The 22,262-nt window shown below is 47.6% G+C and overlaps 1 protein-coding gene across 1 annotated transcript in view; it reads left to right on the top strand.

Annotated features, from left to right (window-relative positions):
- Positions 1 to 22,262, top strand: part of PAIP2B (poly(A) binding protein interacting protein 2B) — a 104,716-nt gene that overhangs the window by 81,365 nt on the left and 1,089 nt on the right. The window contains exons 3-4 of the mRNA XM_033959814.1: positions 5,566 to 5,711; positions 7,696 to 7,759. Coding sequence (XP_033815705.1) covers positions 5,566 to 5,711; positions 7,696 to 7,759 — 210 coding nt within the window. The remainder of the gene's footprint in view (positions 1 to 5,565; positions 5,712 to 7,695; positions 7,760 to 22,262) is intronic.

The raw sequence follows: 22,262 nt of genomic DNA, 5'->3' as shown, positions 1-22,262 counted from the left end.
AAACAGGATATTGAGCTTGATGGACCTTTGATCTATCCCACTATGGCACTATGGCAGGGTCACATTTTAGATTTGTAGGTACTTGGAGGGCCTCAGAAAAAATAGTTAATGTCTTATTAAAGAAATGACAATTTTGTATGAGGTAAAACTCTTTAGAGTTTATAAATCTTTCCTTTTGGCTAAGTCTTAATAATAATATTGTAATTTATAGCTAAAGAGACATATGATCAAGAAACTGTTTTATTTTACTTTTGTGGTTATGATAAACGAGGGCCTCAAAATAGTACCTGGCAGGCCGCATTTGGCCCCCTGGCCGTGAGTTTGAGACCACTACACTATGGCAACACCTTACTCCTTTGGGATACTCTGTCTCCTAAAGCAGTGTTTTTCAACCTTTTTTGGGCAAAGGCACACTTGTTTCATGAAAAAAATCACGAGGCACACCACCATTAGAAAATGTTAAAAAATTTAACTCTGTGCCTATATTGACTATATATAAAGTAATTCTCTTGAATAGGAATCAAATAAACACAAAGAAAGTATTTTATAATGCTGCCACCGCCAACAACACTGTTGGCGGCGGTGGCACTCAAGTGGCTAAAGAGCCGCAGTTTGCCGGCCTAGGGACAACACTGGAGGGTGGCCAGCTGTGCACCCCCTTGGGACGTAAACCCGGGGTGGGGCAGTCCGCCCCCCCCACCCTGGTATGCCACTATCAGTACCTCACTCCCTCCCTATGACCAAAAATTCTCCTTTCTTCTATTCCCCGTGTACACAACCATCTCTTTCCCTCCCTTCCTCTCTCCAAAGTCCATGCCTTCTGTGTCCAAACACTCATTCCCTCCCCCACCTCAGCATCTCTTTCCCTCCCTTCCTCTCTCCCAAGTCCATTTCTTCTGTGTCCAAAAACGCATTCCCTCCCCCACCTCAGCATCTCTTTCCCTCCCTTCCTCTCTCCCAAGTCCATTTCTTCTGTGTCCAAAAACGCATTCCCTCCCCCACCTCAGCATCTCTTTCCCTCCCTTCCTCTCTCCCAAGTCCATTTCTTCTGTGTCCAAAAACGCATTCCCTCCCCCACCTCAGCATCTCTTTCCCTCCCTTCCTCTCTCCCAAGTCCATTTCTTCTGTGTCCAAAAACGCATTCCCTCCCCCACCTCAGCATCTCTTTCCCTCCCTTCCTCTCTCCCAAGTCCATTTCTTCTGTGTCCAAAAACGCATTCCCTCCCCCACCTCAGCATCTCTTTCCCTCCCTTCCTCTCTCCCAAGTCCATGCCTTCTGTGTCCAAAAACGCATTCCCTCCCCCCTTTTGTGTTCCGTGTTTGCCTCCCAACCCATCTTTGCAACTTTCTCAGCAAAACGAAGCTCAAGCCGCGAGGCTTGTCTTCTGCTTCCTGCCTGCCCTGCCGCACACAAATAGCCGAACGGAAGTATTCTCCGACGTCAGCGCTGACGTCGGAGGGCAGGCTTTGCTTAAGCCCTCCCTCAGACGTCAGCGCTGACATCGGGGAACGCTTGCGATCGGCTATATGTTAGCTGCAGGGCAGGCAGGAACAGAAGACGAGCCTCGCGGCTCAAGATGTATTGAACTCCGCGGGTCCCCCGTCCAGCTCTCTCCTGTCCACGTGGGGCGGACCGCCCCTCTCCCTAGACTGGTGGTACTGCCCTGACGGCGGCCCTGACCGTACGGCACACCAGGCAACATCTCGCGGCACACTAGTGTGCCGCGGAACAGCGGTTGAAAAACACTGTCCTAAAGTACCAGGTAGCCTGAAAGGAAAAAAACACAAACTTGGTAGCCTGGCTTAACTTTATCCCCTAAGCATTAGTGGTACCAACACCTGAGAAGCTCCTGTGACATGCGGGCCACTCTCCTTCCAGAGAATTGGCCCTGTTGTGCCAGCCTCCTCTGGGCCAGTCTTCTAGTGCAGCCGAAATACCTTCTTTGAGTTTGATCATGCAGGGCCTTCTACCATTGAGTGGATCCAGGGGAGATGGGATGATTTGTAGCCCAATACAGCAGGGGTGGGCAATGAGGACCGCAGTCCAGTCAGGTTTTCAGGATTTCCCCAATGAATATACATATTAATACAAAATTGGGAAATCTCAATCACTTGAATTAACTTCCAAAACAATATAAACAGTATTTATTTTATTTATTTATTTAGATTTCTATCCCGTCCTCCCAGTAGCTCAGAACAGGTTACAAGCCAACATTCACAATGGAAAACATTTTGGACAGTACAAGACTATACAGCAACTTAAATACAAGAGAGTGCAGAAAGGGGGAATATAAGGGGGTCAAGGGGTAGTTTGCAGTTAGAATTTCAGTTGAAGAGGAGGGTTTTTACTGCTTTCTTGAAGGTCATCGGAGAGTTCTGTAGTCTGATTTGTGGGGGAAGTTGGTTCCAGAGATGGGGGATGAAGTGGCTGTAGGAGCGTTTGCGGGCAGTTTCCGACAGGAGAGACCACCTTGGAGTTTCTGTTTCAGAGCGGAGGAGCGGGTGGGGGTGTACAAGATTTGCTTGGATCCTATGTATGCTGGGGTGGTGGCATAGATTCATTCATGTGCTATCACCAGGGCCTTGAAAGCACAGCGTTGATCGGGAGCCAGTGCTCTGTGCAGAGGGCTGGGGAGATAGGGTCATGGTAGTTGAGGTTGTGTAGGAGGCGGATTGCTGCGTTTTGTACGTGCTAGAAGCGTTTGAGATCTTTTTGGGCCATTCCATTAAATAAGGAGTTACAATAATCCGTCCTGGAGAGAACATAGGCATAGAGGAGTTGGGCTAGGTCAGGTTTGGAGATGTAAGGTTTGATTCTTCTCAGTTTGCAGAGGTAGTAGAAGGAGGTGGAGGCTATTTGAGATAATGTGGGTGGACAGGGACAGGTGGCCGTCTAATGCTATTCCTAGGCTGTGTACCTGATCTGCTGCTGTTAGTGAGGTGGAGTCCCATGATAGAGTTGGGCGTGTGTATTTGGTACTTTTTTTTCTAATTCATAAGAGTTCGGTTTTGGAGGCTTTCAGCTGTAGTTTGTTGTCTGACATCCAGGTTTTCATGTCAGAGAGGCAGAGTTGGAGGTTATCAATTTGGGATGATCGGTTTTCGCCTAGTGGGAGGAGCAGCTGGATGTCATTGGCATAAGAATGAATTTTGATGTTGTACTTCTGGGCTATATCTAGGACAGGTCTGATGTAGAGGTTAAAATGGAGGGGGGATAGAAGGGTGCCTTGGAACACAGTTTTTTATATAGGTTTGGGTTAAGATTTGGTCGGCCCTAGTAGGGCTGTTTGGGTTCTTTGGTGAAGGAAGGAGGTGAACCACTGGAGGGCTGAGTCCTTGATTCCGAGGTCACAATCTGGATAAGAGAAGGTGATTGTCGACAGTGCCAAAGGCAGCGCTGAGGTCAAGTAGGACCAGTAGGGCATCGCTGCCTTTGTCTAGTATTGACCAACTGTCATCTATGATATCCAGGAATACTGACTCTGTGCTGTGGCCTTTTCGGAAGCCAGATTGTGCGGGAGAGAGGGCCACTTGTTCTTCTTTGAAGGGATGTAAGTGGCGGAGAGCACTATTCGTTCTAGGAGTTTGGAGACAAATGGGAGGTTGGAGACTGGTCGGTAGTTGCCAGGTTCGTTGGGGTTCAGGGCGGGTTTCTTGAGGGTGGTTTGATAATAGCCAACTTCCAGTTGAGTGGTACTGTCCCCATGGAGAGGGAGGAGTTAATGATGGTGAGGATAGATTCTGGCATGGCATCTTCTGTGGATAGTAGGAAGCTGGATGGGCAGGGGTCAAGAATGGTGCCGGAGGGCTTGAGTTCTCTCAGGGTTTTGAGAACTTCAACATGGGTGGCCATGTCAAATTGGGATAGGGTGGTAGAGGATGGAGTATTGGGGTTAGGTTGGGGGGTATGCTGGTGAGGGGTTTGTGCTGGTGATGGTGTCAAGATTATTGCGGATGGTTTGTACCTTGGACTGGAAGAAATCCGAGAGAGCCTCACTATCAAGTACAGTTGGATTGTTTTGTTTTTTTCCTTGGGCTTTGGTGAAGAGTTGGTTTGTAAGGGTGAACAGTTTGGACCTAGCTGGGACTTTCTGTAGGATGTGAGAGTAGTAGGCTTTCTTTGTTTCTAGGATGGCGGCTTTGTAGGTAGTGGCTGTGTTTTCCCAGTGAGTTGGATTCTGAATTTGGGTGTTTGATCCAGGTTCTTTCTGCTTTCCTCAGTGATCTCTTTATGGATTGGAAGTCGCTGGTGTACCAGGGGGCAGGTGTTTTGTTGGTGCTATAGAAAGAAGCTATATCTACATATGTAAATTAATAATTAAATATCTCTTTATTAAACATTTCCTAAATCATCATACAAAGACTTAAACCCAACATTGTAAATCACAAATAAGCCTAAAAATTTTCTAATAAAATTGAAAACCTGATCTCTCAATCATTGATATATTGTCCTCTCAATATGAATCAATTCATTCTATGTTTGAATTGTATTTCTTGTGTGTTACAGAATTTCTTAACAGAATTTCTTATCAAATCATTGCATCTTTCTGCTGCTGTTGTTCAAAACAAAAGCTTTATCGTCCAACCCGATACAGAACTGCATTTTGCTATACACTTCCCCCTCCCCATTCGCGGTTTCGGCAATCGTGATTTCACATATTCGCAATTTTTTGGGGAGGGGGGAAAAAAGAACCCCCCCCCCACAGTTTAGCCTTCCCCCCCCCCGGCGTCCCAGCCTTACCTGGTGGTCTAGCGGGCTTTCGGGGCAGGAGCGATCTTCCTAAACTCCTGCCCCGTGTAGATCGCCAATAGGAAATGGCTGTGGGGAGTTCCCGTCGTAGTTTCGAGATGTCAGTGCGCCGGACAATCGCGTGCGTACAAAGTCACTAAGACAAATGCGCGCTGGATTAAAAGGTAACTTTAAAGCGCTCCGAGGGGGTATGTGTGGGGGGAACCCCCCACTTTACTTAGAAGTGTTGCTGCTGCCATTAGGGGGTGGGGTGGAGGAAACTGTAATTTTTCACTAAAACATTGGGAAAAATTACTTTCCTCTAATGGGGGAGGGTCCCCCCAACAGCAGCGTCAACACTTCTAAGTAAAATTGGGGGTTCCCCCACACACCCTTTCAGAGCGCTTTAATCTTTTAATCTGGCACGCTGATGTCCTGCGTGCATTTGTCTTAGCATATTTCTCCGCGCTCTATTGTCCTGTGCGCTTTCGTCTATGAACCCATTTTCATAGTAAATATACTCAGTTTAAAGTTTGCCTTGAAATGTACAAAACAATTTGATTATCCAGCCAGGAGTTTGGGGTGTTATTGAAGGCTATTTTATAATCTGATTCTTGCTAAAGCGATATTTTTTTCATTTCTTTGCACCAAACTTGATGGCTTTGTTTAGTAAAGAAGTGTGGTGTGTTGGTTTTTAAAAAAAAATATATGTATTCGACTTATTGCCATGTATATTGTAGAGCATAGTCTCTCCCACCATGCAAATACTGTAGCTAAGCTTGCAGAAGCTCCTTGGCATGTGCATAACAATAATGTATGGTCTCTGGTTCCTGCAGGTTGAAGAGGAGCTGCAAGAGCAGGAGTTTCTAGATCGTTGTTTTCAGGAAATGCTTGATGAAGAAGATCAGGACTGGTTTATTCCATCCCGGGACCTGCCACAGGGAGTTGGACAGCTGCAACAGCAATTGGGGACGCCCCTAGGGTCGCGGGGATCCCGTGGGGACGCCTCCGAGGGTCGCGGGGGTTCCTGCGGGGCTGGATGTACTCAGTCGCGCGGCTCTTCTCCCTACCTTCTCTGCTTGCAGCACAGAGCCGAACGGAAGTCTTCCCGACGTCAGCGCTGACGTCGGAGGGGAGGGAGGGCTTAAACAAAGCCCTCCCTCCTTCCGACGTCAGCGCTGACGTCGGAAGACTTCCGTTTGGCTCTGTGCTGCAGGCAGTGCAGGTAAGGAGGAGAGTAGGCCTCGCGGTTCGAGTGGCTACCAAGGGAGGGGGCGGTCTGCCCCGCCACACCCCGCCCCGGGTGCAGTACAGCCGGCCAGGTCCCCTTACTTTTGTGGCACTTCCCCGACCGACCGACAACAGCCCCGGTCTGACAATCCTCCCTGCCCTGTAGCCGCGAATCTAAATTATCTTCTTACAGCAGCTGTAAGAAGGTAATTTAGATTCGCGGTTAAGGGCAGGGAGGTTTGTCGGACCGGGGCTGTTGTCGGTCGGTCGGGGAAGTGCCACAAAAGTAAGGGGACCTGGCCGGCTGTGCTGCACCCGGGGCGGTAGAGAAGAAGGGGGAAGAAGGACGCTGAAAGGCCATGGGGAAGACGGGAGGGGGGGAAGGACTCTGAAAGCACTTGAAGACTGAGGAGGGAGAAGGACGCTGAAAGCACATGGGAAATACAAAGGGGTGGAGAAGGACGCTGAAAGGCCATGGGAAGGGCGGGGGGGGAAGGACTCTGAAAGCACTTGTGGAAGACAGAGGGGGGAGAAGGACGCTGAAAGCACATGGGGAATACAAAGGGGTGGAGAAGACGCTGAAAGGCCATGGGAAGGGGGGAAGGACTCTGAAAGCATTTGTGGAAGACAGAGGGGGGAGAAGGATGCTGAAAGGACATGGGGAAGACGGGGAGGGGGGGTGGAGAAGGACGCTGAAAGGAAATGGGAAGAGAGAGTAGGGAGTAGACGCTGGCAGGGAAGAAGACAAGATGCCAGACTATGGGGGGAGCGGAGAGAAGAAGATGGGTGCCAGACAATTTGGAAGGGGGAAGAAAGGGAGAGGCACAGTAACAGAGCAAATGGAAGATGCAGAAGGAAGAGAGACAGTGGATGGAAGGAATTGAATGAGAACATGAGGGAAAGCAGAAACCAGACAACAAAGGTAGGAAAAGAATTATATTTCTTTTTTTTTTATTTTGCTTCAGGATAAAGTAGTATATTAGTTGTGTTGATAAAAATTTATAAACATTAGAGCTCTGGTAGAAACCCGTTTGCAAAGTATGTATTCTTCCCAATTAATATTTTCAAATTAATAAAGTCTTTTGCTTATTTGTAAATGGGTTTCTACCAGAGCCTTTAATTCAGTAGTATAATTAAATGAAATAACTATTTCTGAAGTTTATAGGGAATGGGCGGGGACGGAGGGGATTCCTCGTGGGGACGGGTGGGGGACGGAGGGGATTCCTCGTGGGGACGGGTGGAGACGGAGGGATTCCTCACGGGGACGGGTGGGGACGGGTGGGATTCCTCACGGGGAACGGGGTGGGACTTTTGGCGGGGAATGGGTGGGGACGAGTGGGATTTCTGTCCCCGCGCAACTCTGTACTTGAGACTCCATCCCAGTAGTCCCCTGTTAGAGAAAAGCGGTGCTGAACTGCAGCTTCACAGAGAAACTGGTGGATCTTTGGAGCCAGTCTGCCGTGTGCTACCCTTTTTTTAAAATTTATTTATTTATTTTTTTAGCGTACTCGGGGGTCCCTTCCCTTTGGCGTCTGCTTGCCGGTGACCTATCGCAGATTTCAAGTGCAGGTTGTATGCGTCTGGAGTAAAAACCCACTTGGGTTTTCAAGGCACAGGCTGCCTTCCCGCCCACCGACCGTGTGGCAGAGGATCTGTGGGGGCGGAGGTTGTAGTCAGTGTCTGGTCGGCTGGCAGTCATAAGATCTTCAACTCTGTGCATTTTGATGCTGTTTCAGAGGCAGAAAGTCCTTTTTCTCGGCTGCTTTTAAAATTGCTGACAGGCAAAGGCACTACAGAACTGTGAGTACCTCCATTATGTTCTATGGGAACTTAGGAGGTGGCTTGTGAAGAGCTTTAATATGCATTTTTCACAGTTTCTGAGGGTAGGGTTCAGGTCTCCCACCTCCCCATACCCCAAATCGCTATTTTTTATTTTTAAGATTTTTGTTATTGCCATTTTTGGTGTTCATTCACTGGTGGAGGCCATCTTGGATTTTTATCTCTTTTTTTTTCAAAGTTTATTTCTGCTCCAAAACCCCTCTATTTGCCTAAAAATCATTTGGGATGGACTCCCCAGCCTTTAATCTGCTGGATATGTGCAGTGATTGCGCCGGATTGGTGCCAGATCAGTGACTGTGTACTGCGTGCCATAGCACGTAGGGGGATGGGGTGGGAACTTTGGATTTGGCCTCCTCTGCATACTCAAGGGTTGGTGAGCCGACTTGGGTCTGTGACTTCAGTAAAAATATCGCCTTGCGTCTAGCACAAAACGCCTGCATTCTGAGTCTGGGGACTCTGGAGTGTGCTTGTCTCAACAGCTCTCTGCCATGGTTGCAGAGTGTGACTTTTCACTGAAATTTAATCGGCTTCTCTGGAGAGCTTTTTATAGACCCTGCTCATTCGTCATGGCTGGCGGGCACGTCGGAGCCGTCCTGGCCTGTTGAGCCTGTGTCGGAGCTTCCTGATTGGGAGCCCTTCTGCAATGGTAGACCTTATTGCATTAGAAAGAAGGACTAGGTTCGTTCTTGATATTTCTTGTAAATGTGTCTAGTAGTCCTGAAGTTCCACCTTGTTGGTCAGTTTCACCTGCTTTCTGCCTTAATTTGTAAGTCTCTGATATTGGTGAAATATTCTGCCAGCCATTTAAGATGAGCCTTAAAAAAGAAGAAAAAAAACCCTTTTTATGCTTGGTTACAAGGCATGCAAGTGGTTACAAGATCCATGTATGTTAGTGCTGGTTGCCCACAGTTTGCCTTGGGTTTTATTAACTTAGTATGTTTTTACAGATCACACTGAGTGTGTTATCATGGAGATTCTACTTACCCCTCTGTTTTTATATTTCCTATTATCCCAGGACAAGCAGGCAGCATTTTCTCACACATGGGTGACGTCACCGACTGAGCCCCGCAGCGGATAGCCTCGAAAGCAAACTTGCTTGAAGATCTTTGAGCTTTCGAGTGCTGCACCGCGCATGCGCACGTGCCTTCCCGCCCGAACTAGGGGGCGCGTCTCCTTGGAGGATCCTCAGTTCGTTATTTTCCGCGGAGCCAAGAAGTCGTTTTTTCTTCAGCTCTGCAGCACTTGCCTTCTAGTCACCGCAGCTGTTTCTTTTCTTTTAAAGTTCGGTCGCTGTGTATGTTTTCTTTTAAATTTTTGTTAAAAAAAAAAAAATTTCGTTTATTTTTCTTTCTGTCTCCTTTCGTCCGGTCGGTGAGCCTTGGGCCTAGGCCCAACCGCTCACATCTTTCGACACAGACTTTATTTTTTCTATGTCCCAGCCTCTTACCGGGTTCAAATGCTGTCGTCAGTGTAATTGGGTGATTTCTGTCACCGATTTTCACTGTCGTTGTTTGAAGTTCATTCACCGGAAAATTGTCACCGTTGTTTCACCCTTACACCTAGAGCTTTTCGTCGTAGGTGTGCCCAATTTCAATAACTTTTTGGTGATATGAAGCAACCTTCAGACAAGAAGGATTGAGTCTCCCACTAGGATCGCAGACTTTCCTTTCTTCAGTTTTTGCTCTGGTCGTAGGTCTGTGTCCTCCATGTGCTTCGCTGTTACTCTTCTAGTCATCGACAAGACCTTGCCTTTTCTTCCTGCGGAATACCTCTATGGGCGTCCTATTCATTGGAGTCAGATAGCTCCTGTTCTGCATTCCATGTCGGTGTAACTTCATCTTCCCTATGCTGTCCATTTTCTTCCACCCTCCTGTAGGCCTCCTCAATGAACTTCTCGAGCTCCCAGACTTGTTCCTTGATGTGCCTCTCTCTCATAGGGTCATCAGTCATCCTGATTGGGTCTTCTGTGATGTAAAGTCCCTCCAGTTCCTGAATCCTGTACTTCAGCTGACTAACTTCCGTCTTCAAGCTTTTCAGTTCCTGACACCGACCGCATACATATGACTGCCTTCCCGAGGGCAGGTAGTCGTACATATGGCAGTCTGTGCAGTACACTGGAAAGTTCCTCTTCTAGATTCCCTCTGCTTCCATTGCTGTCCGCCTTCTTGGAGTACTCTTTATTATATTCAAATATATTTTATTGAGCTCAACAAAACCATCAAACAAGAAACTCTAAGTACAAGCAAGCTCAGCATTTCAAAGAACAAAACCCGTCCCCACAGATAAAAGGCCCCCCCATCCCAACACAACCCTCCCCAAAGTAAATAAACCCCCCTCCAGGGTCCTCCTTCCAATTATATCGCATCCAGAGAAAAGTATACAAGAATTAGGCAAACCAGGTGTAGCAAAAGAAAACAGAACACAGAGATTCAACAGTTCAGCAAGCGGCTTCGTGCCAGCGGGGTCATTGTTGTCCAAAATGGTTCCCAAGTATGTTGAAAGGCTCGGCCTGGGAGAGAAGAAAGGTCCAACATATCCCTCCGTTCCCACATCAAGAGGGTAATCATCCGACATCGCCAAAGAGAGTAGTTGGGAGCAGTATCTTCGAGCCAGTGCAGCAAAATACATTTCAGGGTCACCAAAGACAGTCCATTTGAGAAAAGCTGCAGCTCCCCGCACACGAGAGAAATAGTGAGGAACAGTTCCAAACAATAACAAAGGGGAGCGGCGTATGATAATTTTCCAAATGCGCTCCACAAAGACAAAAATAGCATTCCAAAAAGTTTGAACAGTAGGGCAAGTCCAAAACATGTATCCCAAGCTCGGCATCTCCCAGGGGCGAGGACAAAGGACATCTCCGACAGAATCGAGAGTATCATGGAGGGAGCTGAGACAGAGGATACAGCAGTGATAATCCACGTCGGAACAAATGACGTCAGCAGAAGGAATTTCAACATGACTACACTGACCGAGCAGTTTAAGATCCTGGGGAGGAAGCTGAAGCTGAGAACAGGGAAGATAGCCTTTTCAGAGATCCTGCCAGTACCAAGAGCAGATGCGAAGAGACAGACCGAGCTGCAAGCAACAAATGGATGGCTGAGGCGATGGTGTGACGAGGAAGGTTTCCTCTTTGTACGGAACTGGTCAACCTTCCTGGGGAAAAACAAGCTCTACAGGAGAGACGGACTGCATTTGAGCACGGCTGGGACGAGGATGCTGGCACGTAACATCCAGACCTGCATAGACATGACTTTAAACTGATAACAAGGGGAAAGCCGATAGTCGATCTGACCTCGACACATCGGACCACAGTATCAAGCAAGGATACTGAAACAGGAAATGGCGATAGTGGACTAGAGACAAAATGGACACTTTATGGACATAAACCCAAAGATGCAGCACAGGGACCCGAGAGGCAACTAGAAATAAAGAGCAAGACAAGGAGGAAACAGCAGGACCCAGAGGGCTATCAAAGAACAAAAAAGCGGGCAGAGGACGGGATAGACACACCACAGGAGGCAACACGTGAGGAGACCAGCAGGAACAACAAATCAAGAGTAGATCCAAAAGAAAAGGTAACAAACTGGGACTTAAATTGCCTATATACAAATGCTAGGAGCCTAAGGACTAAAATGGGGGAGCTAGAAGTTATAGCCGGAAATAAGGACATAGACATAATAGGAATCACAGAGACATGGTGGACAGAGGACAACAAATGGGATGTGGCCCTTCCAGGGTATAAACTCTACAGGAAGGACAGAGCACACAAAAAGGGGGGAGGAATAGCACTGTATATAAAGGACTCCATTCCTTCATCAAGAACAGAAACAACAACAAGGGCAGACAGTCTGGAGTCACTATGGGTGAAGTTAACAAGAGGGGTAGGAGCTGACATCAAATTGGGATTGTACTATCGCCCACCAGGACAGTCAGAAGCAAACGACCTGGAAATGGAGGCTGAACTGAGGCAGGTGTGCAAAAGTGGAAGGGTGGTAGTTATGGGGGATTTCAACTATCCGGGAATAGACTGGGACATTGGGCACTCAAACTGCACGAGAGAAACTAAATTCCTAGAGGCGATAAGGGACTGTTTCATGGAGCAGCTGGTCGCAGAACCAACGCGAGGGGATGCCACTCTAGACCTAATCCTCAACGGGCTAGAAGGACCCGCAAAGGAAGTGGTGGTAATAGCACCATTAGGGAACAGTGATCACAACATGATCCAGTACAAATTAAACATGGGAACATCAAAGGTGAAAAGAACCAAAACGACAGCACTCAACTTCAGAAAGGGAAACTACCGGTACCGAGGGCAGATGTGAAAAGGCAGGAAGAACTACAATCAATAAATGCATGGATGAGGAGATGGTGTGAGGAAGAAGGGTTCCACTTCGTGAGGAACTGGACAACGTTCTGGGGCAAGAGCAAGCTCTACAGGAGAGATGGACTGCACCTGAGCGTGGCGGGAACAAGACTTCTAGCAAACAACGTCAAGAGAGGAATAGAACAGGCTTTAAACTAAGAGAAAGGGGAAAGCCGACAGTCGACCTAGCGTCGATGATTCGGAAGAAGGTATCCCGTGAAGATACTAAGGGGAAAAAAGGCAGGGAAGAAACAAGAGACAAATTACAGGAGTCAACTAACCCAGAAGAGGAGGTTAGAAAGATTGTAGCAAAAGAGAAGACACCAAAGACTGAAGCACAGGGAAAAGAAATGAAGACGACAAAATGCCAGGATCTAAACTGCATATATACTAATGCAAGGAGTTTAAGAAACAAAATGGGGGAGCTAGAAGCCATGGCCAATGCAGAGGACATAGACATCATTGGAATCTCTGAAACGTGGTGGAATGAGGAAAACAAATGGGATACAGCACTGCCGGGGTACAAGCTCTATCGCCGGGATAGGTCAGGTCAGAAAGGAGGAGGAATAGCCCTATACGTAAAAGAAAGCATACAATCGACAAGAATGGACACAGCGGAGATGATCAACAAACTGGAATCGCTATGGGTTAAAATACCGGGTAGGAAAGGGCATGAAATAAAGATGGGCCTATACTATCGTGCCCGGGCAAACCGGAGATAGCGATAAAGAAATGGATGCCGAGATGAAGCGAGAATGCAAAAGTGGTTACACAGTTGTTATGGGAGACTTCAACTATCCTGGGATAGACTGGAGTCTTGGAAGCTCAAGATGCGCTAGGGAGACAGAATTCCTGGAGGCTATACAAGATTGCTTCATGGAGCAGCTTGTTAGAGAACCGACGAGAGGAAATGCCACTCTGGATTTAATCCTAAATGGACTAAGGGGACCTGCAAAGGAAGTGGAAGTAGTGGGACCGTTGGGAAACAGTGATCATAATATGATCAAGTTCAAGGTTGAAGTAGGCATACCGAACGGAAAGAGAACCATAGTGACATCTTTCAACTTCAGGAAAGGAAACTATGAAGCAATGAGGGAAATGGTAAGGAAGAAACTTAGGAACACTTCCAAAAAATGGCAAACAGTAGAACATGCCTGGTCTTTTTCAAAGACACAGTGAGCGAGGCACAAAATCTGCACATCCCCAGATTCAGAAAGGGGTGCAAAAAGGGTCGAACAAAAGACCCAGTATGGATGACTAAAATAGTGAAGGAAGCGATAGGCAATAAGAAAAATTCATTCAGGGAATGGAAAAAGGACAAAACTGAAGGGAACCAGAAGGAGCACAGGAAGTATCAAAAAGAATGTCACCGTGTGGTTCGAAAAGCCAAAAGAGAGTATGAAGAGAGGCTAGCCAGGGAGGCACGAAATTTCAAACCGTTCTTCAGATATGTTAAAGGGAAACAGCCAGCTAGGGAGGAGGTAGGACCGCTGGACGAAGGAGGCAGGAAGGGAGCGGTGAAGGAGGAGAAAGAAGTCGCAGAAAGACTCAACATGTTCTTCTCGTCTGTATTTACAAACGAAGACACAACCAACATACCGGAACCTGAACAAATATTCAATGGAAATCAAGCAGAAAAATTAACATCCATGGAAGTGAGCCTTGATGATGTACACAGGCAGATAGAAAAACTTAAAACTGACAAATCCCCGGGTCCGGACGGAATCCATCCCAGGGTTCTGAAGGAATTAAAGGAGGAGATAGCGGAACTACTGCAGCAAATTTGCAACCTATCCTTGAAAACAGGCATGATCCCGGAGGATTGGAAGATAGCCAATGTCACGCCCATCTTTAAAAAGGGATCAAGAGGTGACCCGGGAAACTACAGACCAGTGAGTTTGACTTCGGTTCCGGGGAAACTGACGGAAGCACTGATTAAAGAACACATCGATGAACATCTGGAAAGAAACGAACTTTTGAAAACAACCCAACATGGTTTCTGCAGGGGGAGATCGTGCCTAACGAACTTATTGCACTTCTTCGAAGGAATTAACAAACGGATGGACAGAGGAGACCCCATAGACATCATATACCTTGATTTCCAAAAAGCCTTTGACAAGGTGCCTCACGAACGTCTACTCCGGAAACTGAAGAACCATGGAGTGGACGGAGACGTACATAGATGGATCAGAAACTGGTTGGCGGGTAGGAAACAGAGGGTAGGGGTGAAGGGCCACTACTCGGACTGGATGGGGGTCACGAGTGGTGTTCCGCAGGGCTCAGTGCTCGGGCCGCTGCTATTTAATATATTCATAAATGATCTAGAAACAGGCACGAAGTGTGAGATAATAAAATTTGCGGACGATACAAAACTATTTAGTGGAGTTGGGACTAAAGAGGAATGCGAAGAATTGCAAAGGGACTTGAACAAATTGGGGGAATGGGCGGCGAGATGGCAGATGAAGTTCAACGTTGAGAAATGTAAAGTATTGCATGTTGGAAACAGAAACCCGAGGTACAACTATACGATGGGAGGGATATTATTGAATGAGAGCAACCAAGAAAGGGACTTGGGGGTAATGGTGGACATGACAATGAAGCCGACGGCACAGTGCGCAACAGCCGCTAAGAAAGCAAATAGAATGCTAGGCATAATCAAGAAGGGTATTACAACAAGGACAAAAGAAGTTATCCTGCCATTGTATCGGGCGATGGTGCGCCCGCATCTGGAATACTGCGTCCAATATTGGTCTCCGTACCTTAGGAAGGATATGGCGTTACTCGAGAGGGTTCAGAGGAGAGCGACACGCTTGATAAAAGGGATGGAAAACCTCTCATACGCTGAGAGATTGGAGAAACTGGGTCTCTTTTCCCTGGAGAAGAGGAGACTTAGAGGGGATATGATAGAGACTTATAAGATCATGAAGGGCATAGAGAGAGTAGAGAAGGACAGATTCTTCAAACTTTCGAAAAATAAAAGAACAAGAGGACACTTGGAAAAGTTGAAAGGGGACAGATTTAAAACGAATGCTAGGAAGTTCTTCTTTACCCAACGAGTGGTGGACACCTGGAATGCGCTTCCAGAGGGAGTAATAGGGCAGAGTACAGTACAGGGGTTTAAGAAAGGATTGGACAATTTCCTGCTGGAAAAGGGGATAGAGGGGTATAAATAGAGGATTACTGCACAGGTCCTGGACCTGTTGGGCCGCCGCGTGAGCGGACTGCTGGGCATGATGGACCTCAGGTCTGACCCAGCAGAGGCATTGCTTATGTTCTTATGTTCTTATGTTCTTAAAGCTCAGCAGCAACTCAGGGAAGGTGAAGACCGTAAAGGAAGCCTGGACACTGCTTAAAGGCATAGTGCTCGAGGCACAAGACCTGTGCGTCCCAAGGTTTAGGAAAGGGTGCAAAAAGAAAAATCGAACTAGAAACCCAGCATGGTTAACATCTGCGGTTAAAAAGGCGATAAGCGACAAGAAATCATCCTTCAAGAAATGGAAAAAGGATCCAACAAAGGAAAACCAGGAAGAGCACAAAAGACACCAGAAAGAATGTCATAGAGAGGTCAGGAAGGCAAAGAGAGAATATGAGGAAAGACTAGCAGGAGAAGCAAGAAACTTCAAACCCTTCTTCAGGTATGTGAAAGGGAAACAACCAGCCAGAGAGGAAGTGGGACCACTGGACGACGGAGACAGGAAAGGAGCGATAAAGGAGGAAAAAGAGATAGCTGAAAGGTTAAACAAATTCTTCTCGTCGGTCTTCACCAGAGAGGACACATCCAATATCCCAGAACCCGAGGTGATTATAAACGGAGAACACAACGAAAGGCTGGTACAACTAGAGGTAAGCATAGAGGATGTCCACAGACAGATAGACAGACTAAAGAGCGACAAATCACCAGGCCCGGATGGCATCCACCCAAGGGTACTAAAAGAACTGAAAAAACGAAATAGCAGAGACACTTCGCCAAATATGTAACCTCTCCCTAAAAACTGGGGAGATCCCAGAGGACTGGAAAATAGCAAATGTCACGCCCATCTTTAAGAAAGGATCAAGGGGTGACCCGGGAAACTACAGGCCTGTGAGCTTGACCTCGGTTCCTGGAAAGATGATGGAAGCAATGGTAAAGGACACAATCTGCGAACACATAGAAAACAATGGACAACTGAAGGCGAGCCAGCATGGCTTCTGCAAGGGAAGGTCGTGCCTCACGAACTTGCTGTACTTCTTTGAGGGAATAAACAGTCAGATGGATAAGGGTGAATCCATAGACATCATTTACCTTGACTTCCAAAAAGCCTTCGACAAGGTACCTCACGAACGGCTACTTAAAAAACTGTGGAACCACGGGGTGCAAGGGGATATCTACCGATGGATCAAACACTGGCTAGCGGGCAGGAAACAGAGGGTTGGAGTCAAGGGCCAATACTCAGATTGGCAATGGGTCACGAGCGGAGTTCCGCAGGGGTCGGTGCTGGGACCTCTACTATTCAATGTATTTATTAATGATCTGGAGACGGGGACAAAATGTGAGGTTATCAAATTTGCTGATGACACCAAACTCTGCAGCAGGGTTAGAAACACGGAAGACTGCGAAGACCTACAAAGGGACCTAACGAGACTGGAAGACTGGGCAAAAAAGTGGCAAATGAGTTTTAACGTAGAGAAATGCAAGGTCATGCATGTAGGGAAAAAGAACCCGATGTTCAACTACAAAATGGGGGGAACACTGCTAGGGGTGAGTAACCTGGAAAGGGACCTGGGGGTGATGGTCGACTCATCACTGAAACCATCGGTGCAATGTGCGACAGCCTCAAAGAAAGCAAACAGAATGCTGGGCATCATCAAAAAGGGTATCACGACCCGGACGAAGGAAGTCATCATGCCGCTGTATCGCGCAATGGTGCGCCCGCACCTGGAGTACTGTGTTCAATACTGGTCGCCGTACCTCAAGAAGGACATGGCGGTACTCGAGGGAGTGCAGAGGAGGGCGACTAAGCTGATAAAAGGTATGGAAAATTTTCCATACGCTGACAGGTTAAAAATGCTGGGGATGTTCTCCCTGGAGAAGAGGAGACTTAGAGGGGACATGATAGAAACCTTCAAAATCCTTAGGGGCATAGAGAGAGTAAATAAGGACAGATTCTTCAAACTGAGAGGAGCCACAAGCACTAGGGGTCACTCGGAGAAATTGAAAGGGGACAGGTTTAGAACAAATGCTAGAAAATTCTTTTTTACACAGAGGGTGGTGGACACATGGAACGCGCTTCCGGAGGAAGTGATAGGCCAGAACTCTGTACAAGGATTCAAGAAGGGATTGGATAGGTTCCTGGAGGATAAGGGGATAGAGGGGTACAGATAGAACTTGAGGTAGGTTATAGAAGTGGTCAGAAACCACTTCACAGGTCGCAGACCTGATGGGCCGCCGCGGGAGCGGACCGCTGGGCGAGATGGACCTCGGTCTGACCCAGTGGAGGCAACTTCTTATGTTCTTATGTAAAGAAGAAATGTAATGATGAAGTTGCATATAAGCAAAATAATCAGTGGGGGGAGACCAAACTCCTCTTGCAAATGTGCAAAAGGTTTAATTTTGCAATCATCATCAACCAAGTGAATTCCCCTTGTTTCCTACCGAGCAAAACTCGGCCCATCTATCCCAGGTAGGAAGGAGCTATTAAAGCGGATAGGTAGAAAGGGAGATACAGAAGCAGAAAGAGCATGGAATTTACAAACCCAGCGCCAAACTTTCCGCAAGGGACAGTGGAGCACTTTCGCAGAGAGAGATTCAGGCACAAAAGAAGGAAGAGAATGAAAATATGCACTAATTTGAGTAGAACGAAAACAAAAAAGTTCCAAAGAAGTTTTGGTGAACGCTGAAGTACCCCTGAAAAGATCATTAATGTGGCGCATGCCACAACCAACAGTCAAATAACGAAGTTCAATAAACCCAATCCACCCCTGTACCACGGAGCCACGGCCCTCTTATAAGGCAGACGAGGCCACTTCCCAGACCAAAGAAATCTTGAACCAAGCGTACCAGTCGTCTCTCATCTCGAGAAGACAAATAAAAACATATAGCCAACAGGGGACAATAAGCATATTGTAAAGATGCACCCGACCTAAGAGCGAAAAGGGAAGAGTACCCCATAGCTGTAATTTATTCTGAAGGGCCTGGAACAACGGTTCCACATTCAAGCGATACAGATTAGACAAGTCCTGAGGAATAAAGACCCCCAAGTATTTCAAGGTAGAGTCCGCCCAACGAAGAGGAAAGGCACCCCTCCACCGGGAACGCAGCTCGGGTGGGAAAGGTAAGGCCAAGGACTTATCCAGATTTAAGAGACAGATCAGAATAAAAGCCAAATTCGGAAATGAGATCCAATGCAGTCGGTAAAGAATCTTCAGGCCTGGTGAGAATCAAAAACATATCATCCGCGAATGCCAACGTTTTCAATCCCATCAACGCGAAGGCCCCTCACTTCCTCAAATCCCTGAAGAGTACATAGCAAAGGTTCTAAATAAAGAAGAAACAGCAAGGGGGAAAGAGGGCAACCATGTCGGGTTCCATGAAGAATAGGGAAAGAGTCCATACGGGTCCCGTTGACGAGAAGCGAAGCCCCGCGGATTAGAGTAAAGACAGCGTATAGCATCAAGGTAGAAAACCCCCCCCAACCCAACATGTTCTAGGGCACAGTTCTTCAACCGCCGGTCCGCAGAAAATTCCTGCCGGTCCGCGCAGGACCGGCAAGATCGAGGAGCTGTAGTTGCGCAGGGCCGGAGAGATAATGGGGAGCCTCAGACTGTGCTTTCTCTCCTCCCAGCGGCTCTCCTTACAAGCACAGCGATTCAGGAAGGAAGCCTTGGAGCTTTTGCTGAGTCGGGCCGCCTCTGATGATGCAACTTCCGCTTTCCTCAGAGGCGGTGCGACCCAACAAAGGACCCGAGGCTGCCTTACTGAATCGCAGCGCTGGCAAGTAAGGAGAGTTGCTGGGAGGGGAGAAAGCTGCTGGGCGTGGTGAAAAAAAAAGGGCCAGCTGTTACTGGACCTGGAGAGGGAGGAGAGATGCTGCTGGGAGTGGAGGAGGGAAAGGAGTCTGGGAAGCTGCTGGGTAAGTGGAAAAAGGGACAGCTACTACTGGACCTGGAGAGGGAGAAGGAGAGATGCTGCTGGGAGGGGATGAGGGAAAGGAGTCTGGTAAGCTGCTGGGCATGGTGAAAAAAAAGGGATAGCTGCTACTGGACCTGGAGAGGGAGAAGGAGAGATGCTGCTGGGAGGGGAGGAGGGAGAGGAGTCTGGGAAGCTGCTGGGCATGGTGAAAAAGGGATAGCTGCTACTGGACCTAGAGAGGGAGAAGGAGAGTTGCTGCTGGGAGGGGAGGAGGGAAAGGAGTCTGGGAAGCTGCTGGGCATGGTGAAAAAGGGACAGCTGCTACTGGACCTGGAGAGGGAGAAGGAGAGGAGATGCTGGGAGGGGAGGAGGGAAAGGAGTCAGGGAAGCTGCTGGGCATGGTGAAAAAAAAGGGATAGCTGCTACTGGACCTGGAGAGGGAGAAGGAGAGAAGCTGCTGGGCAAGGGGAAAAAAGGGACAGCTGCTACTGGACCTGGAGGGAGGGAGAAGAAGAGATGATGAGAGGGGAGGAGGGAAAGGAAAGGGAAGAGAGTTACTGCTGGACAGGGGGAGGAGGGAAGGGAGAAGAAAAAAGGAAGGAAACAGCTTGCATGGAGATTAGAGGAGGGGAAGGGGTGAGACAGGAATGAGATGGGAAGGGGGGTCAGCAGAGAAATTGAGAGGGTCAAAGATGCTAGATCTGGTGTAGGAGAGAGAAAAATGAAGAGAGCAGTGAAGCTGGAATAAATCGTGTAAAAAGGAGAGAGGGGCATAGGCTGGATGGAAAGGGGAGGGGGCATTGAAAGAAGACAAATACCATATGGAAGGGGGAGAGGTCAGACAGTAGATGGAAGGGGCAGATGCTGGATTGAAGAGACAGAGAGGGCAGACGCTGTAAGGAAGAGAGTGAAAAGAAGATGAAAGCAGAAACCAGAGACAACAAAAGGTAGAAACAAATAATTTTATTTCTATTTTGTGATTAGAATATATCAGATTTGAAATATATATCCTGCTAGTTAGACATAACTGGGGACTGCAAAGTCCAGGCAGTGGCTTAGGGCTCTCTGATCAGGGGGGCAGTTGCCCTAGTTGCACTCCCCTAACCCTGTTCCTGCTATGTGTGACTGTGGTATTCTGTTAGCATGATATTTCTGTGTAGCATTCTGTAATAATTTGGCTTATTCAGTTTTCTTGATAGAGGGGATATATGTGAAGGGGAGGGGAGACAGGGTTTTTGTTGATCCTTGCTCTGTATTATTTGTATTTTTAAAATGACAATTGTACAGAATATTGTTTCTTTTTATACTTTAATAAAATACATTCAGTATACAATCATAACTGAGGCTTGTGCGGATGGGATCAGATGGTTTGCGAGGACCGAGCTCGCGGAAACGGGGTTTTTCAATTTCAGTCCTAGTAGTTTGCCGGTCCAAAAATAATTTTTTTTTCCCCGCTGGTCCATAGGTGTACAAAGGTTGAAGAACACTGTTCTAGGGTACGAAACAAGAAAGACCAATGTACACTATCAAACGCCTTAGAAGCATCAAGGCTGACAAACAGAGCCGGAATCTGATGAGAATGACAATGGGCAAGTGCAAAGAGAACCTTTCGGACATTACAGACTGATTGACGCCCCTGGACAAACCCAACTTGATCCTCATGAATAAGATCAGGAAGATGTGGAGCAAGGTTATCAGCTAACATGCGGGCAAAAAGCTTGAGATCCATATTGATCAAGGAGATGGGACGATAGGATCCCGGGGAATCAGCCTCCTTGTCAGGCTTCAACAATAAAGGGATAAGGGCCTCATTGGCATAACGTGGAAAAGAGCCCTGAGCGATAGCAGCATTAAAGTAAGCCAGCAAAGGGCCACAAAGCTGAGGAGAGAGAAGTCGGCAAAAGTCACCCGAAAAGCCATCCGGACCTGGGGCTCTATCAGAGTGGAGAGCTTTAATAGCAGATTCTAATTCAGCTGCGCTAAAGGGACTATTAAGAAAAGACACTACGTCGTCCGGCAGATGAGGAAGACCAGAAGATTGAAGATAGTCCGTCAACAATTCCGGGGAAACTTCATCGGCAGCAGCATATAACTGGCTAAAAAAGTCAAAAAGCACTCCGGAGATATCAGCCGTTTTGGTCACCACCCTCCTACTTGGGGTCTGAAGAGACCAGATCAGTTTCCTATTAGCCTCAACTTTAACTAAGTGGGCCATGAGACACCCAGGTTTATTGCCAAAACGTTGAAAGCGGTGTTTATGAAAAGCCAGTCACCGTTGGGAACGAGAATGAAGTAACAAATTTAAAGCCTCCTGGGTAGACAAATAACATTCTCGAGCCTCCCGTGAGGGATTCAAGTGAAAAGACCGCTTAGCCACTCGTAGAGCCCACTCTAGATTAATAATTAGTACTCTTTATTATATCGCTGGTACCATTTTGTTTGTGTGTGTGTGTTTTCTCTGCTTGCTATTCCCTATTCCTGTTGTTCGTATGTGTGTGTATTCCCTCTGCATGTACTATGTTTTTTTTTTGTTAGTTTGGTTATTTAGCTGTTGGTTGTTGTTGTCCTTACCTTGCTGGTCTTCCCTGGTGTCCTTGGGTATACTGACTCGGCCCTTCGCAAAGGCACTCTCACCGTTGGCTCAACCCCTTTTAAGGGGGAGTTCGGGGCGATGATGTGGTGGGGGTGGGCGGAGCTTACTCTCGCCGCTGCCCCTGGCTTCCCGCTCCTCTCGGGCTTCTTTTTCTTCCATCCTGCCTGCTCGTGTCTCACTGGCTGCCTTCTTTCTTTCTCTCCTCCTGCCTGCTCGCTTCTCTCTGGTTTCTGCCTCCTTAGTTTGGCCAGACAAGTGGTCCATTGTGCCCAGCAGTCTGCTCCTGCGGTGGCTCCCAGGTCAAAGACCAGCGCCCTAACCGAGACCAGCCCTACCTGCATACGTTCTAGTTACACAGGAACTTGTCTAACTTTGTCTTGAATCCCTGGATGGTGTTTTC

Source organism: Geotrypetes seraphini, chromosome 1, assembly GCF_902459505.1.
Source record: "Geotrypetes seraphini chromosome 1, aGeoSer1.1, whole genome shotgun sequence".
Classification (NCBI taxonomy): Eukaryota; Metazoa; Chordata; class Amphibia; order Gymnophiona; family Dermophiidae; genus Geotrypetes; species Geotrypetes seraphini.
The sequence above is the reverse complement of the archived record's forward strand: the minus strand, read 5'-3'. Positions and strand labels throughout refer to the sequence as shown.